Here is a 25,653-nt window from a genome sequence, read left to right on the forward strand (position 1 = left end):
CATGACTCATATTTGGCACATGACAGGTTTGGTTTTATTTTCTTGGGATAGTTTTTGCAGCAATCTTCAAAAGACCAGATGGTGATGTTTTCAACTAAAATTCCGAAACTGAGAGACGCAAAACTACTGATTGCATTTTAATTCTTCTAATTTTATTACTTCAAATGATAATGTTTGAGAGGAAGCAAGCATTTTCCAATTTTCATTGAAATCGATATAGTACAGACTTTCTAACAATGTTAAACTTATGAAAACTGAGTTCTGCAGCATCACCTGTATTACGTGAATAGCCAAAAGTTTAGTCAAAAAATTTAGTTTGAAACGAGGAGGGTGGGGCAAAAGAGACTTCACAAAGAACTTTGTAGCAACCATAGAGGTATTGAAACTGTAAGTGAAGCTTCCTACAGTGAAGAGTAGAGGATGAACAGTAAACACGTATCTTGAACTTTTTCTAAAACCACTGACAAAGAATTTAATTTCTCTTTCTCTTGAATGTTTTCCAGCCATTCCCCTGCTTCTGTCCTAATAGCTTAGTCTTTCTGGTGCTTTTGGATTCTTAATTTGGCAATTTGAAAGAAACATTTATTATCTGTGATTGAAAACTCGTGCATATTCTTGCATGACACCTATTCAATACAACTAAAGTAGTAGGAGATCTTGATGAAAGAGCTACTGTTGTAGCTTTGCTTTTCTGTGGATAGTGAAGACTCCCTTTTTATTGTTATTTTCAAAGGTTTACTGATTCAGATTTTTAAATCCAAAAGTGTTTGTGGGATGCACAGAGGTCAAGTAGCTGAGAATTTGCAAATGCCATAATGATGAGCCTAGTGAAATTGTGTTAGCAACTAATTCACATGCGTAACACATGTATTAATTTGTACACTTGCATTGTGAACATATGGAAAACAAATTCTAATAAATTCTAGTATCAGTGGTGAGTAAAAAACAGAGCTCGTAGTAGTGAGATGGCATGTGACTGAAATAACTAATGTTTGAAAAACTAAACTGATACTTTTTAATCAGTAAAGTCTCCCTATTTTGTCCCAATCTGATCATTATCCTTGCTTCTGTTCAAATGCACTACTTTTTTCAGTTTGGAATCTAGCTATTGGTGGGAGGAAAAACTCTCTGAAGTAACCACTTGTCAGCAGATCCAAAGCTACTCTGTTCTCTTTCTCATCTGAAGCATATACTGTTAGAGGATATTTTTTAAGAATTTTCTATTTACTTCTTTTGGAATTAGACCCATCTTCTAACTACAGCTGTTATTGTTATACACATAAGAAAAATAAACTTCCTTAAAAAAGAACAAAGATTGAACTCCTAGATCAGCAACTAAAACTGAGTAACTACACAGACAATTTTATCTTTATATTAAAACATCAAACATATAAGATAATGAAGATACAGTACATTAACAAATAAAATAGCTATTTTTACTCACCTTCTGGGATATCCAGTGAAAAACAGAATCACTTTCTGTATTAGTATCTTAAATTCACCTCTTGTCTTTATTACAAGGATTTCTGGCAGTTGCAGTATTAATGACTAATATCATCACTTTTTACAAATCTTTCATTTTTCTAACTGTTATCAAAATACAGTTTTGTTTGAAGCTAAACAACTTTTTCTGCTGTTGTAAACACGATGCTGTTTCATCTCTCAGATGCTAGTTCATGACGATCCAGAATTACTACTGTCATAAAAGCAGTCAGTTTTTCATCCACTGCAGTTTTGCTCTGTATTAGGATTTTGCTACAAATTCAGTATTGTGATGTTCAGGTTTGTGCAATTTGAGTAATGTTTACATAGTAAGAAGGTTTGACTGCAAACAATAAGATTAAAACTTGTTCTGATATTTTTTACACAGTGAAAGAATCTTATTAATATGTAATAATTTGCAGGGCTTCAGTTGCTAATTATTAAACCGTTTCATGATTTGTACAGATAAACACAAGGACTGCTCTGGTGTAACTTTACATCTGACACATCAAAAGTGAGTATCTTTAAAAATACCTATTATTTTTTTCATCAGAATAGAAGGTATGGATTCCTTTGAAAACACGTGAAATAAAAAAAATACATACTTCACAATATTAAGAATTTTGAAGTTATGTGATATCTGTTGGCAAAAGATGTAATTTCTGCTAAGAAACTTGACAGTCAAGTGGTGCTATCAGTACTGAGCTAATCCAGTTTAAGAGCATCATATTTAGAAATCTGGGACAAGAACAGCAATTATGTAGATGATAGTTTTGTCCTATTTCACATACTTTGCAAAAAATGCTTTAAGAATTGTAGCACTGTATGAAAAAAAGGAGGGAGGAGGAGGTGCTGTATAACAGCTTCTTTCTTAGCAGACCTGTTTCAGATGTAATTCAACATTTAGACATTAGTGGTGTTAAATGGTATTGCATATCGTGTCACTTGCAGAGCACTTGTTTACCAGAGCTTGGGTTTTGAATTGCAGGCAGCCTTTGATTGCTGGAATGTATCTAATGATGTCTGTGAACACTGTCATACCACCAGGCGAGAAAGGTGAGTCATTGTTCTACAAAGGGATTATATAATTTCAACATCTGATTTATTTTTATTAGTTTTTGAAGAAGAAAATTCAAGAAGAGACTTCTTGAATTCTAGATGGACAAATTATTTGTTACTTAATTAAGCAAATTATGAAAAAATAATTATGTTGAAGATTGTATCATATTTCCTGATGACTACATCAATAAAAGCAATCAATGCTGTAGAAACACAGTGTTGTACAAAACAATAATGATCTGTGCAACTTTGAAGATTCTAGGGTTCCTAAGAGTATTTCTTTGATTTACTTTCATCTTAATATTTTTACAAAAAAGTCTCTACCTATTTTCCTTCTTTTCCTCCTAGAAAGCCATAGAATATTTTAGACTCTTCTTCATCTGTATTTGTTATCCATGATACTTGTGATTCTACTAAGAGTTCAGTTTTAATGAATGAATTTCTACCAGTAAGGAGTTGCTGTTTAAGAATTTTATTCCTATGTTGCTGGTCGGTTAAAAGGTCAAAATGCTGAAAAAACATTGTAAAAGAAAGTTTCCTAACAGTTTCGATTCAGAATCCTACTCAGTGGATTTTATCTGAAACTTAGCTTGGATAGTCACAGTATCCCTTCTTCAGGCTACCGTGCAACGTTCCGTTTTAAGGAAGTTGAACACTGACTTTACATTTTCCTCTGTTATACCACGATTTTAAATTAGATAGCTGAGAACACCATTTGTCCCATTTACAGTTAGCTGCCTAAATAGGATTGAGGTGATCAAATGCTCAGCTGACTCCAACTGTTTAGTGAACTCAGAAACTTGAAACATTTTTAAATCTGAATTGAAACTTCACATATTTTGCCCTTTAATATGAAAACATATCAAATTAATACCCAAACACCCTCCAGAATCTTTGGTCAAAGGGACAGACAAACAGTTCTGTCCCTGTTGATAGCTACCTTCTCACGTTCAATCATATTTACAGTTTTTAAGTAGAGCATGAGGTTTGTTAGAACAGGAAACATGCAGCCACCTCTCAGAGAGGCATCGGCAAAGGGATTTTTCTGTAGGCTCTTCCTTAGTAGTAGCAATATGTACTGTAGCTAACACAACTACTAGTCTTCAAACACTGTACAGCACTTCCCTACCAAAGTCTGTGTCTAACCCTAGACCTCTAAGTCTGGGCCTTTAAAATCAAGCTTTCCTTGTAAATTTCACTAGTTTAGAATTATATCAGTTTATTTTAGTTTTCTCCTGAAAGTTTACATGTTTATTTTGAGTGTCCCTCAACATAGTCTGTAAGCAAATGTATTACTTTATTTGGTTAAATATCGGTAGCGTACACTGGAAAAAGTACTTCTGGCTTTCAGCCCAATTTTGTATGTACGTCACAGAAAGTAATTTTCAACTGACCTTTATTATATTTTATTGGGTTTTATTTGCAGATTTCTTGAGATAGACACTACAGAAATATAAGATGTTATCTATTATCTTTTGAAGTTGTCTGTTGTCCAGTGTAGGTATACTTTTTGTAAACCATACTGAATGAGTACAGTAATTAACTTTTATCTGTTTGATAAATAATGTGTTTGTCATTGTTTATTGCTGTCCTATTTTAACAGTGGTTGATGCAGACATTGCCTGCCATTACAAAAGATTTCCAATGCATCTTTTTGCCTACAGAGTTCATACACACAGACTAGGTAAGAGGTTTTTTTTCAACATAGGAGTATCAAATACGTAACAGAAAAATGCTGACACTGCAACATGTTTATGTCTCTGGTTCACCTGTATCTTACAGGTAAAGTAGTGAGTGGATACAGAGTGAGAAACGGTCAATGGACATTGATTGGTAGACAGAGTCCGCAACTACCACAGGTTGGTTGTTTTTTGTAATTCTAACTGTAAATTTTAATTATCTTTATTCAAAACTGAGAAGCTGAATTGGAAATCGTGTGCCCACGGATCTGCATCCTGCTGTTTCCACTGGTACATGTTGTGGTGCCACTGGGAGTGAATGTTGCTAAGTATTATTATCACAATTAGATTATGATGCAAAAACCATTTCACATGGGTATCACTGTCATTCTCATCAGTGCATATTGATGTAAATGATATGAAACACTTCCACTGATTATGGTGAATCATCCTGTCTTTCAGGCTTTCTACCCAGTAGAACATCCAGTAGATGTGAGCTATGATGATATCCTGGCAGCCAGATGTGTGTTCAGTGGGGAAGGCAGAACTACAGAGACACATATAGGGTAAATTTTGTCTGTTTGCTCCATTTCCTCACTGTGTTTTTCCAGGATACTGGTTCTATGAAGAAATGTGTTTGTTTCATGTCTTCTTCCAAGGTAATTCTAAGACACGTTTTCTGCCAGAATGTTCTGTTTTGTTTCTAGTCTATTCAAGATTTAACTCTACACAATGTTCACTGGCTTTACTTACGTGAATATTCACTTTGCTGAAGTGTTCAGAACATTTCTCCAGTGAAGCTTTGCTGCCAAACACCTTACTCAGGTGTTGGGCTGATCTGCACTTAGAGAAGGATAGAGAATATCAATTCCAGAAAGTACATTTTTAATAAGGTGACATTATTGACTGTTTATAGTGAAATAATAAAAGCTTCCCAATTTCTCTGCATTATTCTGGAAAGAAAGTTTATAGAAGCTTATAAAATTTTGATAGTTTGACCTGTTGTAGAATCTAACCTTAAAAATTTGGACCAATACACCAGTTACCTTTTTTCAATATAAAAATGTACAGGCTTTTATGAAGAACAATCAAACCAGAAATTAATAATAATGTTAAAAAGGAAAATCTGAACGGTGTTAGTCAGTGGTGCTATTCAGCTGTGGCAGACACAGCCCTATAAGATCAAGTTGACAAATACAGCTTTAAAAATCGATGTAGTATTAATATTCTCTTAACTGTCTCTGGCTCTTTAAACTGTAATTTATTGCATGTGTAGAGATATGAAGATACCCTGCAGAAATCTCTCCACTCTGGGAGAATGTGCTACAGCATCCCAAGGAAAGAAATTTTAATGCACCGAGCACCCTAAGATTGTATCTCAGTAGAGGGTTAAGGATTCAACATGGATTTATGGCTTTGCAGTGAATAGTTAAAATACTGATGAGTAACAGCTGAGGTAAAATTAGTTGAGAAGAGGTTTTTACAAAGGTTGTCACACTAAAAACATATCTAAAACCTCAATTTAATTGTTGATCTTTTATTCGCAAGTTCAAAAAGTTTCTGTCGCATTTCTGGAACCTACAAAAGTAGTTCCTGTTTGCTGAATAATCCTTACAGTTTAAGAAGCAGTCTTAGGACAATTAGGATATTTTCTTTCAATGTACTAGTATACTTTCAATAGGAAAAGTCTCTGTCCTTTTCATTACAGTTATCGTTATTATTATAATTAGTATTTTATTATTTTTATTATGTGTATATAATTGTTATATCACATATAAATATATAGTATAAATAACATATTATTTATTACTATTATTGAGGCCCCCTGGTGGTCTAGTGGTTAGGATGCAGCACTCTCACCGCTGCGGCCCGGGTTCGATTCCCGGTCAGGGAAACTCCCCCGGGCAGATGGAGCTCGTCAGCCCTGTAAGGCCATCCATCTAAGAGAAGGTCACTCTAAACAAACCCACGTCCTGAGGACCTCGCTGCCACCGTCCGAGCTCGCTCGGCCCCGGCAGATGAACCTCAGGATTAAAGGGTGGGCTCAGTTCAGCGCACACTGTGTCTCACCTAAAAAATCCACTGCGCAGGCTGGAAGGGTAATGACCTTTCCCAAATCTTCGTTTGCGAAGACTGGCCATGATATTACTATTATTAGTAGTTTTAGTATTACTATTATTCAGTGTTATTTATTTATTATTACTTAGTATTATTATACTGTACTACAAGTTTTACTTCATCCCACTCTGAGGTGGGCAGGACTGGGGGGAGTGAGGGCCTGTGTGGTACTTAGTTGCCACCTGGAATTAAACCAGCACAAACGCTTAGACACAGTAACACGTGTCAGGTGAACCAGGTTTCATGTGGTTTCCACATCCCCTTTTCTACTGGAGTTTCGAAGATGAAGCAATTACAGTGACAGACATTGGAGGTCCAGCAGTGAAGTTAATGCTTTCTAAGAGCTTAAGCAGAGCTTGCCCAGTCAGAGCCTCATTTCTGTGGCCTCCAAGGAATGCTAAACTTTCAATGCATGGAAAAATACCAACTCCCCTTTTGAAAGAGTCTCTTCTCCTCTGTTCCCCCTGTCTCCCCTCTGGCTTGTGTCATTATTGTTGCTATGGTGAATAAATGAATGCTGCAGGATGCTGCTGGAAAAGTCAGCACTGACGTCTTTTGCAAACAGCTAATAGGCCACCCCTGTATCTCTTTTATGAGTGTGGCTCACTGGTTAATTGTGAAAGTTAATTAAAAAATCTCAATGTAAACCCCTGTGTTTTGGGAACTTTTCTTTAAAAGTACCAGTTTATTCCATTGTCAGGATTCTAACTCTAAATAAAAGGTGTCGCCTCATACGGTAGAGATAAAAACAGGAACAGATCACAGTTGTAAAAAGGCCCTGTATGGTCTGCTTCACAAAGTAATTTTTTTTCAGAAAAAATCTTCCTTGCACCAGCTGTTTTTTCTACTGAAGACAGGATTATGTATCAGTACAGAAGAACCTCTTCTGTTTCAAATACATGCACAACATTTAAGAAGAACTGTGTTTTGCTAGTGTTTAATCATTCCCCTTGCAGTCATGTTTTTGTTACAGAAGCTTATGAACAAGTTATTCTCAAGATGACAGTGCTATATTCTCTTTAAGAGATACTTATGGTGTTTTAATATGTAATGAAATTAAGTTTTGCTGCTTTAGAACCAGCGTGATTGGACAATAAACAGATACATTTGAACATGGGGGCAGGGGGAAGATTTTTCATAGAAGATAACCACTGAAATCAAACATAGATGTTATTTGCAACAATTTCAAATTACATTTGCCCAAGATTGACAGAGAAGTGTATGAATAGTGATGTAATGAATGATGCAGTTCTGTCATATTTCATCAGAACGTTTGCATAGTTAATCACACAGTGTGGACTATGTGGAATATACTGGGGAAATGAGAAGGAAGAGCAGTTTAAATAGGGGATGCAATTTTCTGTAGAATCAAAACAAAATTGTTAGGAATTTCTGAGGTACATGGGGAGCGTGTATTCTTCAGTATAAACCAAAAGAAACTTTTGGTATTCGCTGTAGTGAAGGTATTACATTTTTTAGTGTGGGACATCTAAATGTTTCATTGCTACGTTTTAATATTCTAATAAACAAGTAGGATGAATTAAATAGCAGCTATATTCAGGTCCTTTTTTTTTAAGTGTCACATCTTTTCTGTGTTGTGTAGGGGTACAGCCAATGATGAAATGTGTAATTTTTACATTATGTACTATATGGAAGCCAAGCATGCTGTCTCATATATGACCTGCACTCAGAATGCAAACCCTGAGATGTTCAGAAATATTCCACAGGAGGCAAATATTCCTGTTCCAATCAAGTCTGACATGCTGAAGATGACACATGGGCATCATGAAGGTCAGAAATACTTGTAATCCATTTTATTCAAGTCGTCTTATGCTCACTGATGTGTTTCCCTGTGTTGTTTTGATATGCAAAATTCTCATAAGGAGGTAATGTAATTCTGCATAAAATTCAAATTGGTAACTAATAAACCATTATGGGACTCCACTGTTCATTTTGGTGGAAATGTGTGCCATAGTCTTTTGTCCATTTCTTCCTAATGTTGACTTCCAGCTTCCAACATTTTTATAGCTGTATAAGCTGTGTACCCTAAAGATTGGCCTCTTTTTCTGTGCTAAACTTTATATTAACAATTTTTTAATGTTTGCCTATTTCCTACAAAACCGAATCGTAACATTTCCATAGTTTTTGGATCCCACTGCCTTATGGAAGGAATTGGATGTTTACATTGAACATTAGTAGTCATATAAGCTGCAGCAACAGTATTATACAGAAGTAATCTTACTGCTGCATTGTTTGGTAAACTTTGAATGGATATGTTCATTTCAGAAGGGCATTTTTTTCCCCAGTAGGGAGGTGCTCAATTGCCTTCACATGCAGAGGTTAACATCATATCCTAAAACCCCTTTTTCAGAAACCAAGGATAGTGATACAAGTTCCTTGCTGCAGCAGGCCAAAAAAGAAGAGGAAGAGATTTTGGATCAGGGTATGTGCTTGTTTATTTCTGTGCACATCTTTTATTTCTGTGTTTATTTCTGTTTCTATGCTTGAAGTACAAATCTTAACTTTTTATTCCAGTTCTTTTACTGCTGCATTGTTTGGTACAACTACTATGGATAGATAAAAATACGAAATGTTCATTATAGAGGGGCATTTTTTCCCCAGTAGGGAGATACTCAATTCCCTTCACATGCAGAGGATAACATCATATCCTAAACCTATTTTTCAGAAACCAAGGATGGTGATAGAAGTTCTTTGCTGCAGCAGGCAAAAAAAGAAGAGAAAGAGATTTTGGATCAGGGTAGGTACCTGTTTATTTCTATGTCAAGTAAAGGACTCACTAATGTAAAATACTGATAAGTTATATCCTGATTGCTAATGAGTTATAAATTTTTTAATTTATTTCTCTTTAATTGATACAATTTGCAATGTTCTGTGAAGCTAATATGGTTTAATGCTATATAAATAATAATAAAAAAAGAATAGTCTACCGCTGATCTCTAACCTTGCAAGTAAAATTTATGAGTGCATTTTAATCTCATTAGGTTTTCCTGTTCTTTGTTTAATTTTCTAACAAAGGTTAAAATTTATGTGTGTGTGCATATATTCTATAAGTAATGCTCTGCTCTTAGCTCTTCAGTGATTTCTCACTTTGTATTACTACATATGTAACAGGGGAAAATGTTCTTATGCTTCATTATTGTACATGCAGTGGGTTGAGTACAGCTAATGTTTAATACTGAATTATTTTTTGTTGTATTTGTGTATATGTGCATATATGCCTAACGACTCATGCAGAAATGTGTGTAGTACTTAGTTGCAGAAAAAAATCCAGGACTGTTATAAACCTTTCAGAAATACTCTGAATATTATTTATGTTTCAGAGATACATTAAGACTGTACTTTAAAGTTCTTTTGAGTCATATGCTATTAGATAAATACTGCTTTAGTGTCAAGATTTTTCTTGGCACTAAGAAGACGTCTCATCAGCTACAGTTTCACACCCTTTTCATTGAACAGTGTTGAAGTTCAAAGACTAAATAAAGGCAAATTTCCTTTTGCCTTTAAGGAAAGCAAAGATTGAGAGCAAAGTGTTTAGAATTTTCGGTAATGTCTCACAAAGGGGTTAGATTTTATATGTACTCTGCCACTTTGCAGAGTTAACTCAATTAGGTTACAGTTACATAAAAAGTAGCTTCTAGAGTGTAAAATCATCTTGACTCAAGGTCAGGTGAACACCTAGGGACAATATTTGCAATGACATACCCGAAATTTGTCTTAGTCAATTCAAGATGTATTTTTTAAGAAAGAAAAACAATTCAAACTCCTTAAGCATGTTTCAGAGCAGAATGAGCTATTTTTTTTCCAAATTTACATCAAGAATTATGCTGACAAGCTGCTTCACCCTTATGTTACTAATAAGTGCATCGACATTTGGTCAAAGTTCTGGTTATCTGTGTGTTTTGTTGAATTCATTAGTATTTGAAAAAAAATGTTGAAACAAGGTCCTGCTTTTAAAATCTTTTTCATTTGTCTTTGAAATGTATTTCAAAGGCATGGTTCTGCAATGCAGTTTGGTTTGCTGAGACCACTGTTTAGTATATATCCTCATCTAACATGTTTCTATGGAAACACAGTGCATTGTTTTGTCCATTTGAAATCAGTTGGGTTCATGATATGACATACCAAAACACAAGAGTTGCTGTGAGAGAATTTCATTTCATATTCTTAATTGTCAGCTTAAGGTAAATTCTTCCATCGTTTACAGGAGCCTATCTTCAATTTTATATTGATACAACTCTGACTTCAGTTGAATTATGTCCGAGAAAGCAAAAAGAAAAAAAAAGCAAAATGAAAAATCAGATCAGGTTTGATTTTGGTTTTGTCTCCAAAGAGGGAAAGTTGGGTGGCTGGTTTAAAAAGCGTGTTTTGGTTCTGCAAGCACATGAGCACCTGATAAGATAAACTGGGAAAACCAGGAGCTGAAAACAGTCTGCTAAAATGCTATAAAAATTACATAGCAATTGGAGTCAGTTTTGTGGGGCAATCAGTTTTATGCAGTTGTGCTGCCAATTTGTCCATCTCCTCAAGTAAATTTAGTGAGTCAGCCAATATCAACCAAATTTGAACAAGGCCTTAATGACAAGAAAATTCTATAGGTTGGAGGGACCGAGGGGAGACCTCCTAAGCTTCACAGAAGAAAATACCTTAGCCACTGAGGCTAAGGTCATTATACAAATTCAAACTTTCACTGAGGTAAAGGACGTAAGTCTTTCCATTTATGGTCTGGCGTGACATACTGTGTGTGATAACCTTATCTACAAAACACAGAGCTACTAAAACTGAGGCTTTGATTAGTTCCGTTGCTGCTGAGCTGTTGCTCAGTAAATTCCGCTTTTGATTTGCTCTGAAGAAAGCACTTCAACAATTTTTCCATAATTCTGTGTTTTATCTTGCATGTGTTTCTTTCCTCTATGATTCACTATGTTGTAGCAACTTATGTTTCCCTTCTTAGTTTCAGGTAACCAAAGTAAACACTGTTACTTCACTAAAACTGAAATAGTTGTTAAATTATGCTGCCATGGAGGTACTTACAAATCTGGGGGTTAGAGGTGTCCTCAAAGAGACAATTTTTATGTTAGTATTCTTAAATCTAGGCATTTGCCTCAAAAAGGGAAAACAAAAAATCCTGCCATGTATCTGCCTGCTAATACTATGTGTATCACATGTTTGCCTGGGCATAGGTTTAGTGGTACCTCCTGCCACACAAGTAGTTTATTATATTGGTACCTCCAGATATTATCATGGCTTTTACATTAAATTTTCGATTTCATTATCTTCACTCATCAGAAGCACATTAACAAGCAATGCAAATATATTGAAATAGGCAGTAAACATCACAAAGCAAAGCACCACTCCACATCAAGATAAAGCTAAATCCCTGTCATGTTAAAATTTAACTGAACTTACCTTCATGAAAGTGACCTCATTATATTGTTTCTGAAACAGCAGCATCATTGTACGGTGAAGGTAAACTGTTCATAGGAAGTGAATTATTGTAGGAAATGCAACTAATTTAAACATTTGCACATATTGGAGAGTTTACTGTTCCTGCCAAAGCACAAGGTCCATAGTAAAACAAATACTATGAATGTTTATTTTTTGTTCATCAGTAGAAGTTTGATTTAATTGTACTCAATAGAGACAGCAGTGCTGTGGTGGTTTTTTGTCACCATTCACTATCTGTGCTATATGTCTTTACCTGTGGAAAAAAGGCCTAAATGTGTTTCATTCTGCTTGTTCATCACTTTTCTGGCTGTAAGCTGTGGCATAATATAGTATAATGGAGTTCTGGTTTGTTTTGGTGTGCAAGCAGTGAAGCAGCCTTTACTACTGAGAAATTTCACTGCTGGTGTACCTGAAAGCTGTGCATATAAACATTAAAAACATAATAGGAAGAGTAGATTCTTTAAAACAAGGAAGAAATAGACAGGCGATGGTTAATCAGATGTCCAGTACTTAGTTTGTTGGCTGGCTCACAATATGGAATCTCATTAGATGTAATCATAAACTTTTTGAAGCAGAAGGGGCAAATTTTTTTCCTGGTAAAATAAATATAATTGTGTTCTAATGTTTTAAAGGAAAATTTGAGGTTGGCTTGAGCTAAAAATTTGCTAGCAGCATATAAACCAAAAATTAGATTTTGGGTTTGTTTTGGAAGAGTGTGTGTAGGCCTGTATACACTACTTACACATATGTGGGAGAAAAAAGAGAATTTTCATTTTACTTCTGGTATTATGTTTATTGTGACAGTTACAAAAGTCCATTTTTACTTCTCTCTGACTTAGGGAAGTGAGGAGTTAGTACCAAAATAGTTACATATTTTTTGCCTCTGATGATGAAATCTGAAGTGAGAGTCAAAATAGCAGTTCTTTTGCTCTCAGGATTAGTCAGTTGTACTGCCAGTGTAGTGGGGTTTTTTTCCCTTATCCCTCATTATTTCATGATTGCCATGAGAACAAGTTATTCCAGGAGTTCAAATGGGAAAGTTCAATGTAAGTGAACTTAAGATCTGTCTTTTGGAATGTCTCAGATAGACTCATGCTAAGTGTTTTAACTGAAATCCTGTTAAGCCTCATACATTTAAAATAATATTATAGTTTGAGTCCAGCATTCAGAAGTTACTGAGCTGGGAAACTGAAATGTCTGTTCTGAGTTGTTCAGTTGGGCATTTCTGTGAAAAGCTCATACAATAAAACTGTACTGAATGAGGTTTTTTTGTATCTGGGATAGAAATTTCCAATTGATTTAAGTGCAAGAACAAGGTATAGCTCCTCCTCTTTCTGCCTCATCTCTCTTTTGCTTCCTTCAGGAAAAAAAAGGGTGGGGGAATGCGAAGGGAGGCCTACAATGTCTTGTGGGATAGGTGTTGAAGAGGAAGAGAGAATCAGTGTGCAGGTACTTAGTTTTTCAAGAAGAGCAGCAACTTTCAATGAAGTGGTGTATTTTTTTCATAATATTATATGACAAATCTGTGCAAGGAACATCAACCAATGAGACTTGGTGTATTTTTCTGCCAGCACAGGTTACATTACTTTCTAAAATGAACTTATCATAATGTTGTTGTTTGTCTGGTTGTAAAAAAACAGAGGAGCTCAGTTTGGTAGGTAGTTTAAAATTCTTAGGAGAGGCTCAAACCAGAAGACAGATTCACTTTCCAGTATTGATGTGGGTTGCATAGAATGAAATTAGAGACTATTTTAGATTAAGGCCTGACATACAAGAAAATCTTCTGATGTTTTCAGGCTTGGGATGCATGTTTGGTGCTCAGAGATAATATGAGGTCCCTTAAATAGAGTACAAAAGTAAGATAAAAGTGACTGAATTAAACCTTGGAAGAAACTGCTACTGAAAGATACTCAGAGCAATACACATCATTAAAGAATTGTAATTAGGAAGATTCAGAATCTCAGAGAATTTGCTTGCTGTTTCAGCACTGAGTGATCCTGCTCGAAGTTGTAAATAAAAGATGAGTCTTTGATCTGGTTAGGATAAGGTAATCTCTATAAAAGCATCTTCAGCACATACCTAAGCAGGAAAAGAATATAACAAGCATGGAAAGAAGTAATTTTAAATTCAGTGTTTCAGTCTTCACCGTCTGACACTTGGTTTATGTTCTCTGGTTCTTAAAACTGTAGAGGGATATTTCCTTTGTATTTTCTGTCATATAAAGGCTACTTATCAATGAAAACTACAAAAACTGCTTTTAATATCATTATCATGTCTGAAGAAATGGAAAGTGTACACTGTATTAGTACAGGAAGAGTTCAGAGAAATTATGAAGTCATATCCCAAATTTAAACCAAACCAACATTATATATTTATTGTTGTTGTTGTTGTTGTTGGCAAAATGTTTTCCTTTTTTATAATTTTTCTGTCTTTCGGGTTTTTTTAAATAAAGCATAATGATGCTTAAAAGAAAGAAATTGAAGATAGCAGAACTACTTTTCATAATAAACATACTCTCACATATGTCATTTTGTGAGTCTAAATGTATTTAAAAGTATGTACTGCATGAAATAGAAATTTGAGTGGAACTGGTGTACCCTGTGCCTAAATTACCAATGTCTGTAATATATCTAAATGAGTACAGTAAGGTCCTGTTTAGTAAAACCGTTGTGTTTATTACTAGTCATCTAGCAGTAGCTGATAAATATATTTTATTGTAACAAAATGATTGGTGTTTGTCATGAACTTATTACTGATTGGGAAGGAAGGAAAAGAATAGGGCAGTTAGATATCTGCAAGCAGCTTTGAGTTTGAGTCTCAGGTTCTGATTTGGTGATGAACACGTATCTGTAACAAAGTGTAATCCTCAGTGAAGATTCTTTGTCTTCCTTCATACTGAGCTTTAACATTTCCCAGTTACAAACTCCTATAACCCATTGATTTTAAAAACTGTGCTTGAACTCTCAAAACATTTCTACATTAAAATATTTTGACAGATTAAGAAAAAACAAAAAAGGATGAATAAAACCTGAAGGAAGTGCATTTACATTGCAGTAGTAGTAAACCCCCTTGTTAGGGACATGCAGACATAGAAAACAAGAGAAACTTTTTTTTTTTTTACCTTTTCTTCCATCCTTTTTTTAGCTCTGTAAGCTGCTTAGAAATGCCTTGAGAGCAGATGCAATTCCTGGTTCTTCAGACATGTCAGTTTGGCTGTGCTGTAAGTGCAGATTACTTAGGGCAGTGAGGATGGCCAAGAATCTCTAGAGTAGCTTAATCTTTTCATTTCCTATCTATTTCTTCCAGCCCCTCAAATCCCTTCAGAAAGAAAACAATCTTAATATTACTTAATATTTTTTGGCTCTCATGAATCTTTCCAATGCTTTCATCAAAGCAACAGATTAGATCATGATTTGCAGGAAAAATAATAGCAGACTAGAAGACATTTTGGAAATTGTTTTGGCCCGTTATGTCAAACTGTGTCCAGGCATTAGACCTTATTCACTTATGCAATGTCTTTCCATGCCTTTATTCCCTTCTTTTATACCAACAATGTTATCTTATGTATGCCTGTTACAGTGACCTTGGTAGCTTCATCTAGGAGCCAAAGAAGGCAAAGAAAATTAATATTACATGGACATTACATGAGCTTTAAAGTGAGGCAAATGACATAGTCATAGACCATGTCATTTAGACCATGATTTCAGTACTTAGGAAAAGGCAGAATCCCTGACCACTTTTGCCAGTTGAACCCACTGAACAAGAAGCATGCAGTCTCAGAATACACTCCATTTTATTCAGAGATAATTGGGAAGCCCAAAGTTAGCTATGAAAGGTTCTTTCCCGATCCTATTATGATAGGACCAAGACATAAGTTTGGAAGGAACAACATAAAGTCTGGAATGCCAGTAACAGGCTGGGGAGCCTATCTGAACTGTCTCAGTGACACTGTGCAGGCATTATGATAAAAATAGAGATTCTGGAGATGAAAATTCTCAGACACCACCACAGTGTCTTGCCTTTTTTTCTAAAATGCAGCAAAATGAGTTTCACCTATGTATCTTAACAGGTACTCATTCAGGCTCTCTGGACAGGCTTACCGTGGCTGAAATTCCCAGCTATGTAGCTTGATCCTGCAGCACCATGGCTAGATACTTCATCTAAACTGGATACTGGTGCTTCCATCAGCACAATGGTGTGCTGCTGAAGGACCACGGACAGCGACTGCTCACTGCAGATTGAGGAACTTGTGCTCTAGCACTGGAAAAAAAAGGACTGGTTTTAGACATAGAATCCTAGAACATCTCGATTTGGAAGAGACCTATAAGGATCGTTAAGACCAACTCCCTGCTCCTCACAGGACTGCCTAAAACTAAACCACATGACTAAAAACATTACATATGTAAACTCCTTTATTAACCTTAAACTAATCTGACCTTGTATTGAGATCAGATGAAGTTCAACTCATGTTTTTCAATGAAGTTGCCAATGTTATGATTTTATTTGTTTGTACGACTGTTTACCAAAACGCTGTTCTGTAGAAGAGTTTTGCTAGTGTAAAACCACCATCAGAAGTTTAAACTTACTGGAATATGGTTGTGCATTGTTTCATTCTGGAGATGTTGGTCTCAACTGCTATAACTTCTTCCAGAAGAGAGTAAACTTGTAGGTATTTGTAACCAATCATCTTTTATGCAGAGGGAAGTGTTCTGATAGCTTACCAATAAGAGATGCCTGTAAGTATCCTCTCTGAAAGTGACCTAATCAAGCAGCTTCCCAGACACTGCACTGGTAGAATACAGTTTTTTCAATAAGAGAAGTTGTTTATTCACCCATGTCTTCGTCCAGTCATATCCAGGCATTCTAAAGTCCAGGCTGACTCATCTCAAACAAGACCAAACAGATGACACATTGCATCTTGCTACTGTTCCTTTCCCACTGAGCATCTTCAGGCAAGCAACATCTTTCAACTGTTCCAGCTGGTAAAAGACAACTGTAAAGCAGCAACACAAGATTGTGCTTTAATGTTTGCTGGATGTTGCTTTGCAGAGAGCAACTGTTAATCAGAATCAACATGAGTCTGCTATTTGCTAGTTAATCTGTAGTGAATTCTGAGCTACTTCTTAAAATTACACTGCTTACAAATTTACTGGAATCTGCCTAGAGATCACGAGCAAAGCCGAAAAATGTTGGTCTCAAATAATATGGGACCTCCATTCAATGTGTGGACTTCAGGCTACAGCTACATACATTATTAATCAGGAAACTTAAATTCTTCACTTTGACATCCGCACACATCTGTGCTATGTAAATACTCTTGAGTTGTTCAAGATGCCAAGAAATTGACAGAAGACTTCAGCCTTGTGTTTGTGCCAAGAATATGGAGATACTGGGCAGATATGTAGATGGATATCTTTTAGACTTAGGGTATAGAGATTTCATACTCATTTCCTCAAACACATTTACTTGAGGAAAGGATTGCAATTCAGGACACTTCCACTCTCTCAGGCACACCCTTTTCCATACATTCAAACAGTTCTTAAATATCTGCTGTGGTTACAGAACCCCTAGTTAATGAAAGCACCAACAGGACAAGCTCAGCTTAGAAAATATCTCATTTATAGCTACTGATAGCAATGTACTCAAACTGGCTTACTCTGTACTCCACTGTTTGAAGGTTCCTCATATATTTTATGATTATTGAATCAGTGCTGATCAACCTACTTGGAGTTGAATCCCTGATTAACAGCTTCTATAAAGACTACTAGAATTTCTTATTTTTCTTAAAAATTGTTGTCTGGACTTGCCTTGTTTTTAAGTTGAATTCCCTTGCTGTCTTTTATTCTTGTCCTCTATTGAGCCCTATGTTGTACCAGTTTGTTTTGTAGGAGCTAATATCAGACAAGTAAGCTAAAGCTCTTTTTTATCTGGTTTAAAGCTCTGGTTGCACAGCAGAGGTAGAATGCAATGCCTTTGGCTGAAGCACAAAGCTGTCAAACTTCTTCATTCAAGTAGAATGAGCATATGTGCTGTGAGTTAGGGTTCTGAAACCTTTATACAAACTGTAGTATGCTGTCCTTTTGCAACCACTAATTACAAGTTAGTTGATTAGACTGTTGGCACAGAAATAGGAGAGGGTGAGCTGGGCAACTATCACTAAACTTGCTTTTAAAAGGCCTGCAGTTTAAAATAGGCTAGACTTGCTGATTAAAGGGTGATTTTTCACAGTTATGTTGAGGAGAACACTGCTTTTACCACTGAGACCTCTTGTTGGAAATAATTGTTTGTAGGGAAGTCAGTTGGCCTGTGAGTCTCTAGCCATAGATAAAACTAAAACATTTGTACATATGAAACACATTTATTTTTTCAAATGTTGGAAAAAAAGGCCAATATAGAGTATTTTAGTACCAAATGTTTCCTAAGTAAAGGAAATTCCAGCTGTTTCTACTTCAGCACCAATTATTGGATGCTTTAAGTAGAGACTGTAGAACCTGATTAATGTAATTGGAAACCTTTCTCAGAATAAATAGGGTTTCTATCCAAAACTCCTATGATATCATAGTTCTAAAATATTTGGATTTGTTTTGAATCAGTACTTGGACTCGTTGAATGACAATATTAAGATGATGGGGTGCTCTAGCTTCACAATTACATTTGAAGCAAATAATTCATATTTGTTATGTAGCTTAACGATTTTCTCTCTAATTTGCTTTGTTAATTTCATTGAAATGGGCCTTGTTTCTTCAGTAATTATTTTCTGACAGAAGATGTCATCTGGGATATTTCATTTCCAAGGGCAAGGAATGGAATCCTACTCAAAATCATTGAAGTGGAACTGTTTAATAATATGACAGATCCTTTTAGGTTCATTTACAAGACTTAATTTGCTCTGTCCCAGGCTGCAAGTGATGATTTCTGGTTCTGGATGGTTTTTTGGGGGGTTTTTCCTTTGTTTTGTTTTTTGTTTGTTTGTTTCTTGTGAAAGCTTCATTAGTTATAGTTTTGCTTTTCTAGAAAATGTCTTATACAGCCTACCATAGAATAATACAAATTTTTAGTTGAATGAATTGTACTTGCAATAGAAGTATACCTACTTGCATTAACTCTTAAAGCACACTGAATGTCTCTTTCCATTCAAATGATGCAGTTGATTTTAAGCCAAGATACTTGGTTAATAAATTCTGTTTTCATTTTTTATGCTTTGAGCTATTATTCTGGAATTAACTGAAATTCTTGTTGATGCTTAAGAATGTTATGGAGATAAAAATCCTGTTCCCTGCATTGCCAGATGATATCATGGCTAAAGACTGTTATCATTTGGATTAAGAGGAGGGACAGGACTCAGACTGAATTAATAAATGCAAGTTTAATGGATCATTCTGTTTTACTAGTTTGTCTTTTTTCTACAGTGGGTGCTATGGAATCTGTTTGCAAATGTGAAATTTTGGTTTTTTACAGCCTAAGCTTCTTATACATGACAGATTTCAAAACCATATGCTTTGAAATGTATTATGATGGTCTATTATTGTCTTTGTAAGCAAAAAATTGATAAAACTATACAATTTTTCCCTCTTTGTTTTGTGAAAATATAGTAACTCTACAGTAACCTGGAAAATCCAGATAATTCCATCATAAGTATTCTTTTACTGAAATGTGCATACTATTTTCCTTTTCCCTTTCTCTTTTTCTCTTCCCTTTCCCTTTTCGTTTTTCTCTTGTTCCGTGTTTCCAAGAACATTTGTACAGAGGTGATGATTTTTTGATGCCAGAGTATCAGGTAAAAGTGGGAATTTGTATGTGATGTAAAGTCAATAACAATTTGAGTTTATCTTTCGTACCAGAAACTCATTCAGTTCCTGAGGCTGGAACAGTTCCTCTTTACTACTTTTGCCAATAACTGTTTGAATAACTTTGTTACTGTATATTTTGCTGAAGCTTTCTAAAGTTACACAGTTTGTTATAATTATTTCTCTTCCTCCTTTCCTGTTATCTTTTCTCTTTTCTGTACAGGTGATTTCTATTCACTCCTTTCCAAGCTGCTAGGAGAAAGGGAAGATGTTGTGCATATGCATAAGCATAAACCTACAGAAAAGGCAGAATCGGATCTTGTAGCTGAGATTGCTAATGTAGTCCAAAAGAAGGATCTTGCCAGAGAGATCACAAATCATGATGAGAGGGACAATACTATTCTTCTCAGAGACAGAATTCACAAATTTCACAGACTAGAGTCTACTTTGAGGCCACCAGAAAACAGACTTTTCTCTTTGCAACAGTCTAAACATGGTGAGGGAAACTGGGAAAAAGAACATACAGGAGGTGGGTTAGGTGTTAATTTTGTACAATGAAATGCACTGTAAGAGCTGTGATCCACATTAGCAAAATCTGAAGGGAGTATCAGTTGAGGCTCGGTGGAAGTATTTTACATGACAGTTTTCCTAATTATGGAAGTGTTCTCCCTCTAGAGTTGTTTCATTGGGGTTCTTTGCCCCTCCATGTGTCAAGAAAGAAAGTCTACTGATGGCACAATACCAGTACTTTCTGGACAATATTTTTTACTCTGAAGACTTTTACTTAATGATTTTATATCAGTTATACTAAAACAAGGTAAATACAGGTTATAGTCACAGGAAATGAAGAACTTTATTACAAGTAACTACTATTAAATGGTCAATGGAATAATCAATACATTTTATGAAGTTTTCTGATTAACTTCGTTTGTCAGATACACAATTTTATAAAAGGTATTCCTGCAATTCTATCGGATATTTTTTCTCTCATTCAGAAAGAGCAGTAGTTAATCCTGAAAAGTTCTTCAGAAGTAAAATTTTCTGCATATTTATTTCAAATTGGGCTTGACTATCCAAATATTCTCAGACAGGCTGTTTTATTATTCTAGAATTACAGTTGTTTCCCTTCAGGTTTCTAAGACAGCAGAAACCATGGAACTATTGTGTTTGTTTTACTTGCATTTTGGTCTCTGTGATATTGACTGTGCTTAGCCTTACCTGCTAATGTGGAAAGCCAGATAATGCAGCATATGACAAGTATCTCGTAAAATAAACTGGAATGTATGCATGGAAGCCATCTGTATGTGTAAGCTGTGGCCACATATGCCTGCTTTTTTGTTGCAACCACCCAGCCTGATGTTTCTAAGTATTCTTGTACACAAATGTGTTTTATTCATAATCCACTTGATTTTTGTTTCTGTTCGTAATGTTAACATGTATTGTCTCCACTTATATGAGACTCTGTTACAATAATCAAGCTTAGCAAAATCCTGGATTTGTGTTCAACTGAAAAGTAAAGACAAGGACTTTCCAATGCTATGTTATGCTATGCACTTAAAGTAGAGCCGATTGACATAGGGGCAAAAGAACAGGTGGGATGTTACCATGTGCCTGACAGAAGTGTAAATCATAAATAATTCCATAAACGTCGCTGGAATTAAGTGCTCAGAAGAGCCAAGTGCATGAGCATTTCTGCAAAAGCAGTTAGCTCAGACTAATAACACATGGTATGTAGTAGGCAAAGACAAAAATTCCCTTCTGTTTTCACTGATTCAGAGGAGAAAGTCTCAGTGAACTAAATAAATGGCTTAGTGTGGCACATCTCATGGCATGAATTCTAACTACAGAAAGCATTTGCTTGGCTACATTAGTAGCCATATATTCATACGTGGGTAATTTGTTGGTGGAGGATTAGTTAATAAAAGGACTTTCAAATGATGCGATTTTGAGATACAGCAGAAAAGAAAACTCAAATTTCCTTAATTAGCATTGTTTGGGGGGGAGGTTAGTGCCTGCGATACTTCTAAGGACAGAAGTTCTGACCTGAAAAAGGTGCCAGCGCCATCTTTTGGCAAAAGAACTTTTGTAGCAATAACATCTTTAAACACGTTTAGTTTCTGCTTAGGGAAGTATTTACATATGTAAGAACAAAATCTTCCATAACACAATTTTCCTCTTCAGAGGAAGAAGTGGAACTTAAAGTTGTCTTAATTTAAGAAAAAAATTGCACCCTTTGTAAAATTCTTTACTGTATTGAATTGAAAAAATTCCCAGTATTCTTAGGGCAAGACATTGTTGTTAAATTAATTTCAATTAACTGTTCAATAATTACCAGAATTAAAATAGTTTAACATTTTTACTCTTGCGAATATTTCAATTTTAAACATGTAACTGTCCTGAAAAAGCAAATGGCCAATATGTTAAGTAAAGTTGTTATAAATGTTATGTTTGTAACTTTATACTACTTCCTGGTTGCTACCCTGAGACTGGTCACTAATCAGTCAAGTTGTTTAACATGCAACCAGTACAATTATAACTCCTAATTAAGGCAAAGAGTGTAATTTTCCAATTTTAAAAACTTCTTTGTGCAGTGCTTCCTTAGATTTGTCAAGATTCAAATTATTACTCTGGTGGTAGAGAGTAATGCAATATGACTTAAAATTTGTAATGCTAAAAGCTTGAAAGATCTTTCAGGGAATTCTGGACAGCGAATTGTAATTTTGCCAATAAATAAGGCTTTAATCTTTCATTTGTGGAGGATTACAGGATGACTTGGATGTTCTAAATCTATGTCATTCTTTATTTAATTTTTTTTATATGAAAGGAACTACTCTAAATTGAAAGAAGGAAGATCTGGTACTTAGGGATCTCATTTACAACAAAACTGGTGATCTTTTTAAAGAAATTGTAAATTATTTTAATGGGAAAAGTAATTTTCTTTGGTCTCACGTGAAACTATTCTGTAGACCACTTATTTTTGTAGGGAAATAGTAATAAGTCTTAGATAAACGAAGTCTAAATTTAGTGAGATTTTGTAAAAAGCTAGTTGCCTTAAGATAAACCTGTATCAAAGGACTTTCAGTATGAGACTTGCAAAGGGAAAAGAAAATGTAACAATACTTAACCAATTGTGGAAACATTTGATGAAATCTAAAGGTTGTGTAGAGGCTGGAGGTCTCATGATAAATTGTATTTCACTGTACATTCGATCTGTCAGAAATCTTTTAGTACATGCCTTTTGGGAGACTAAATTTTACAGAAGCCAAAATTTAGGGTTCCTATGTTCAGCCTTTTATTTTTTTCTAGTTTTTTTGAAAAGGCTTGGGAACTAAGGGGCACTCTAACATGAAACATAGACAAGTTTACTTCAATTTAGCTTGAACTGATATGGGATGAGCAAGTGAGGAAGCATACACTGGATTTCCCTCTTTTTATTCCTTTCAAAATCCAAGCATCCATGAATATACCTGGCACTGCACCTGCTGTGATCAACTGAACTGAGCAGAAGGGTGTATATATATCAATTTTTTCGTAATGGCTTTTATTTTAGCTTGGAGCTTTTGTTCAGCTAAGATTTCTACAGAGCAGAACATCTTATTTTAGAAGTTTCTGATTACTGTCTTGGATTCACTACAGTTGCCTTAGGTTTATTTTGGGTTTGTGTAAACCTCTAGATTTTTTCTGTCACCAACTCTAGCTATGGTATCTAAAACTCCTATCTCCTAGTTTGCACTAGGTTTTCAGCACTGATTTTGTATTTCCATTGTGTAGATTGTGGAGAATGATTTTCCCTCCACTGCATCCTTGTAGTTACTGCTCAGACTGCATCTCTTCCAAGTGAGATGGAAGGGGAGGGTATGCTTATCACAACAGATGGGTTGCACAGGTGGCCTATAGATTTTAGACATTGTGTTCCATTTAATTTTTGCTTTCATTGAAAGATCACTTCCAGCTGAACCCTCTCAAACTCCTTGGGTGCTGTGTGTTAAGGTGTGTGATCTGCCTTTTGTTCAAAGCATGGATGCCCTGGCACTTCATGAGTGTGTTTCACCTGCCCAGATGGTACCCCACTGATTAGTGTTTAGGATCACAGCAAAACTCACAAACTTGGGTGAACTGAAAGTTGAAAAGTACAGCATGATGCTATCAAAACACGTTGAATATTTGTGAAGCAGTTTCACATAACTTCCAAGAGATTGCTTATTACTCAGCATCAGTTTGGCTATATGTACCTACATACAAAGTATGCATTGTAAAAATACTGAATTATGCTGAAAAAATTAATTTCTGAAAGGAAGCAGTGATGGATTTCCTAACATGCAGAAGGCATTTTTGAATTTTTCTTTTTTTCTTTTATTGGAATTAGGGGGACTTTTCTTGTCATTGCATTTTTTATTTTTGGTAATATAGTTCATTTGTCTCAATATACTGCCAGAGCAACGTAGGAGCAACCACTTACAAATAGTATTTAAGCAGTAAGTCTGCGAGAAAATAATCCTTGTAGTTAACTCTCTGCAAATTTTTAAAATTTTTAACTGTTTTTGCCTTTTTTCAGTGTAAGTCTGTTTTTACGTAAAGCAGAGATTGAAGTAACATTATTTTTATCTTTTAAATATTAATTTTTAAGTTGAGACTAAATTAATCTCTCTTAGTTGAGGAGTTTTGTACTTTAAGGCAATCACAAGTATTTGACCTTTCAGTAGTGGTTCACTTGCTGAATCCTGTGCTGTTGATTTAGTATGGAAATCAGATTCATGTTACTCAAAAGCTGTAGAGTATTTCTTCTTAAAAACAGAGTGTTATGCCATAAACAATGACAGATATTCTACCCTTCTTCATCTTTTCAGTCAGATTTAGACATCTGTTTCCTACTTATGCATGTAGTATTTGAATTAGGATATGAGCACTATCCAGAGCTAGTGCATATGTTGGCTGTAAAAAATGTCATAGAAAAACTTCACATAATTACTGTTTTATTTGTTTCTCTTTGCTGTTTTTCTTTTTTCTCTGTATGTTTTTCTTAGTGTTAAAAACTTTATAGAAAAAGAAGATCATGAATCAATCACTTCTACTACGTAGTTGATTTAGTCATTCATGTTGTTATGCATTTTTAATAAAACACTGATAGCTTAATGTTTAAATTTGCCTAATTGTTTTGGATTGTAGTTGTATATTTTTGTAATCTTTCAGTACAGAAAGTATTTGTAGAGCTCCTAAAAATTCTAGAGTCTGTGTCCATGTATCCTCATAAGATGGAGGAAAAAAAATGGAGTCAAAAGTGGTTTTGACATTTCTGTCATCCTGTGTGTAGCAAGATGCCAGTGCTTGTTAATGCTTTACTGTATTAGAACTATGCTTGGATTAAATTGCAGTGCATTAATGAAAATACTATATGTAAGAAAATGTCCATGTAATTCCCAATAGTCTGTACCAAATGCCAGTTAACCATGTTTGGTGTTTTTTTATAAATATGCTACATAATTGTCTGGTTTTATTTGTTTTTTTCATCAGATTTTCACATAGAAGAGGCTGTGGAGTGGCCTGGGTTAGACCTCAAACTAGGCCAAGTTTCTGGGTTGGCTCTAGACCCTGAAAATAACCTTGTTATTTTCCATAGAGGTGATCACGTTTGGGATGAAAAGTAAGTAGAGACTCTTGATGAATGGCAAGTTAGAAGGTCAAACTGGTGTGTGCTGTTTGTAGACCTTCTCAAGGAAAGACAGTTCTTTTTCCATTTAAAATTCAGTTCTTTGGCTGAAAGTGCCTTTCAGAGACTCGGAATGGAAGTGGTGACTGACAATTCAAGATGATGGGATTCCTATCTTAAGGCAGTAAGAATGTGACTCCAGAGGAAAAGAATATAGTACATTAGGTCCTTCCTTAAACTGTATGACCATGTTAATATGATATTCACAAAGATTAATCATCCCTACTTCTCCATGGGTTTTAACAGGAGTAATTAGTTTGGGTGAGTGATGTTTTAGTATGGTGTACTGCTATTAGCACTAGGGTTTAAGACAAGCACAGCTAGCTCCAGTGTATCCTCATTCTTCTTTTTGTTT

The 25,653-nt window shown here is 35.2% G+C and overlaps 1 protein-coding gene and 1 long non-coding RNA gene across 16 annotated transcripts in view; both read left to right on the forward strand.

The window, feature by feature from the left end:
* The window catches only part of PAM (peptidylglycine alpha-amidating monooxygenase), a 125,148-nt gene that overhangs the window by 81,384 nt on the left and 18,111 nt on the right, over positions 1-25,653 (forward strand). For 8 of the 15 annotated variants that reach the window (XM_051782586.1, XM_051782585.1, XM_051782589.1 and 5 more), the window contains exons 8-17: positions 1,948-1,996; positions 2,471-2,538; positions 4,145-4,225; positions 4,324-4,400; positions 4,683-4,786; positions 7,942-8,129; positions 8,710-8,781; positions 9,025-9,096; positions 19,815-20,120; positions 25,103-25,232. In XM_051782586.1, the coding sequence (XP_051638546.1) occupies positions 1,948-1,996; positions 2,471-2,538; positions 4,145-4,225; positions 4,324-4,400; positions 4,683-4,786; positions 7,942-8,129; positions 8,710-8,781; positions 9,025-9,096; positions 19,815-20,120; positions 25,103-25,232 (1,147 nt within the window). The remainder of the gene's footprint in view (positions 1-1,947; positions 1,997-2,470; positions 2,539-4,144; positions 4,226-4,323; positions 4,401-4,682; positions 4,787-7,941; positions 8,130-8,709; positions 8,782-9,024; positions 9,097-19,814; positions 20,121-25,102; positions 25,233-25,653) is intronic. The other 7 variants (XM_051782590.1, XM_051782593.1, XM_051782591.1 and 4 more) reach the window with 3 other exon arrangements.
* On the forward strand, positions 10,341-19,178 carry LOC127468974 (uncharacterized). The gene is made up of 2 exons (XR_007903754.1): positions 10,341-10,663; positions 15,874-19,178. It is a non-coding gene; the product is annotated as an uncharacterized LOC127468974 (long non-coding RNA).

Source organism: Manacus candei, unplaced genomic scaffold, assembly GCF_025592945.1.
Source record: "Manacus candei isolate 608988 ecotype Guabito, Panama unplaced genomic scaffold, ASM2559294v1 h1tg000016l, whole genome shotgun sequence".
In the NCBI taxonomy this organism is placed as follows: Eukaryota; Metazoa; Chordata; class Aves; order Passeriformes; family Pipridae; genus Manacus; species Manacus candei.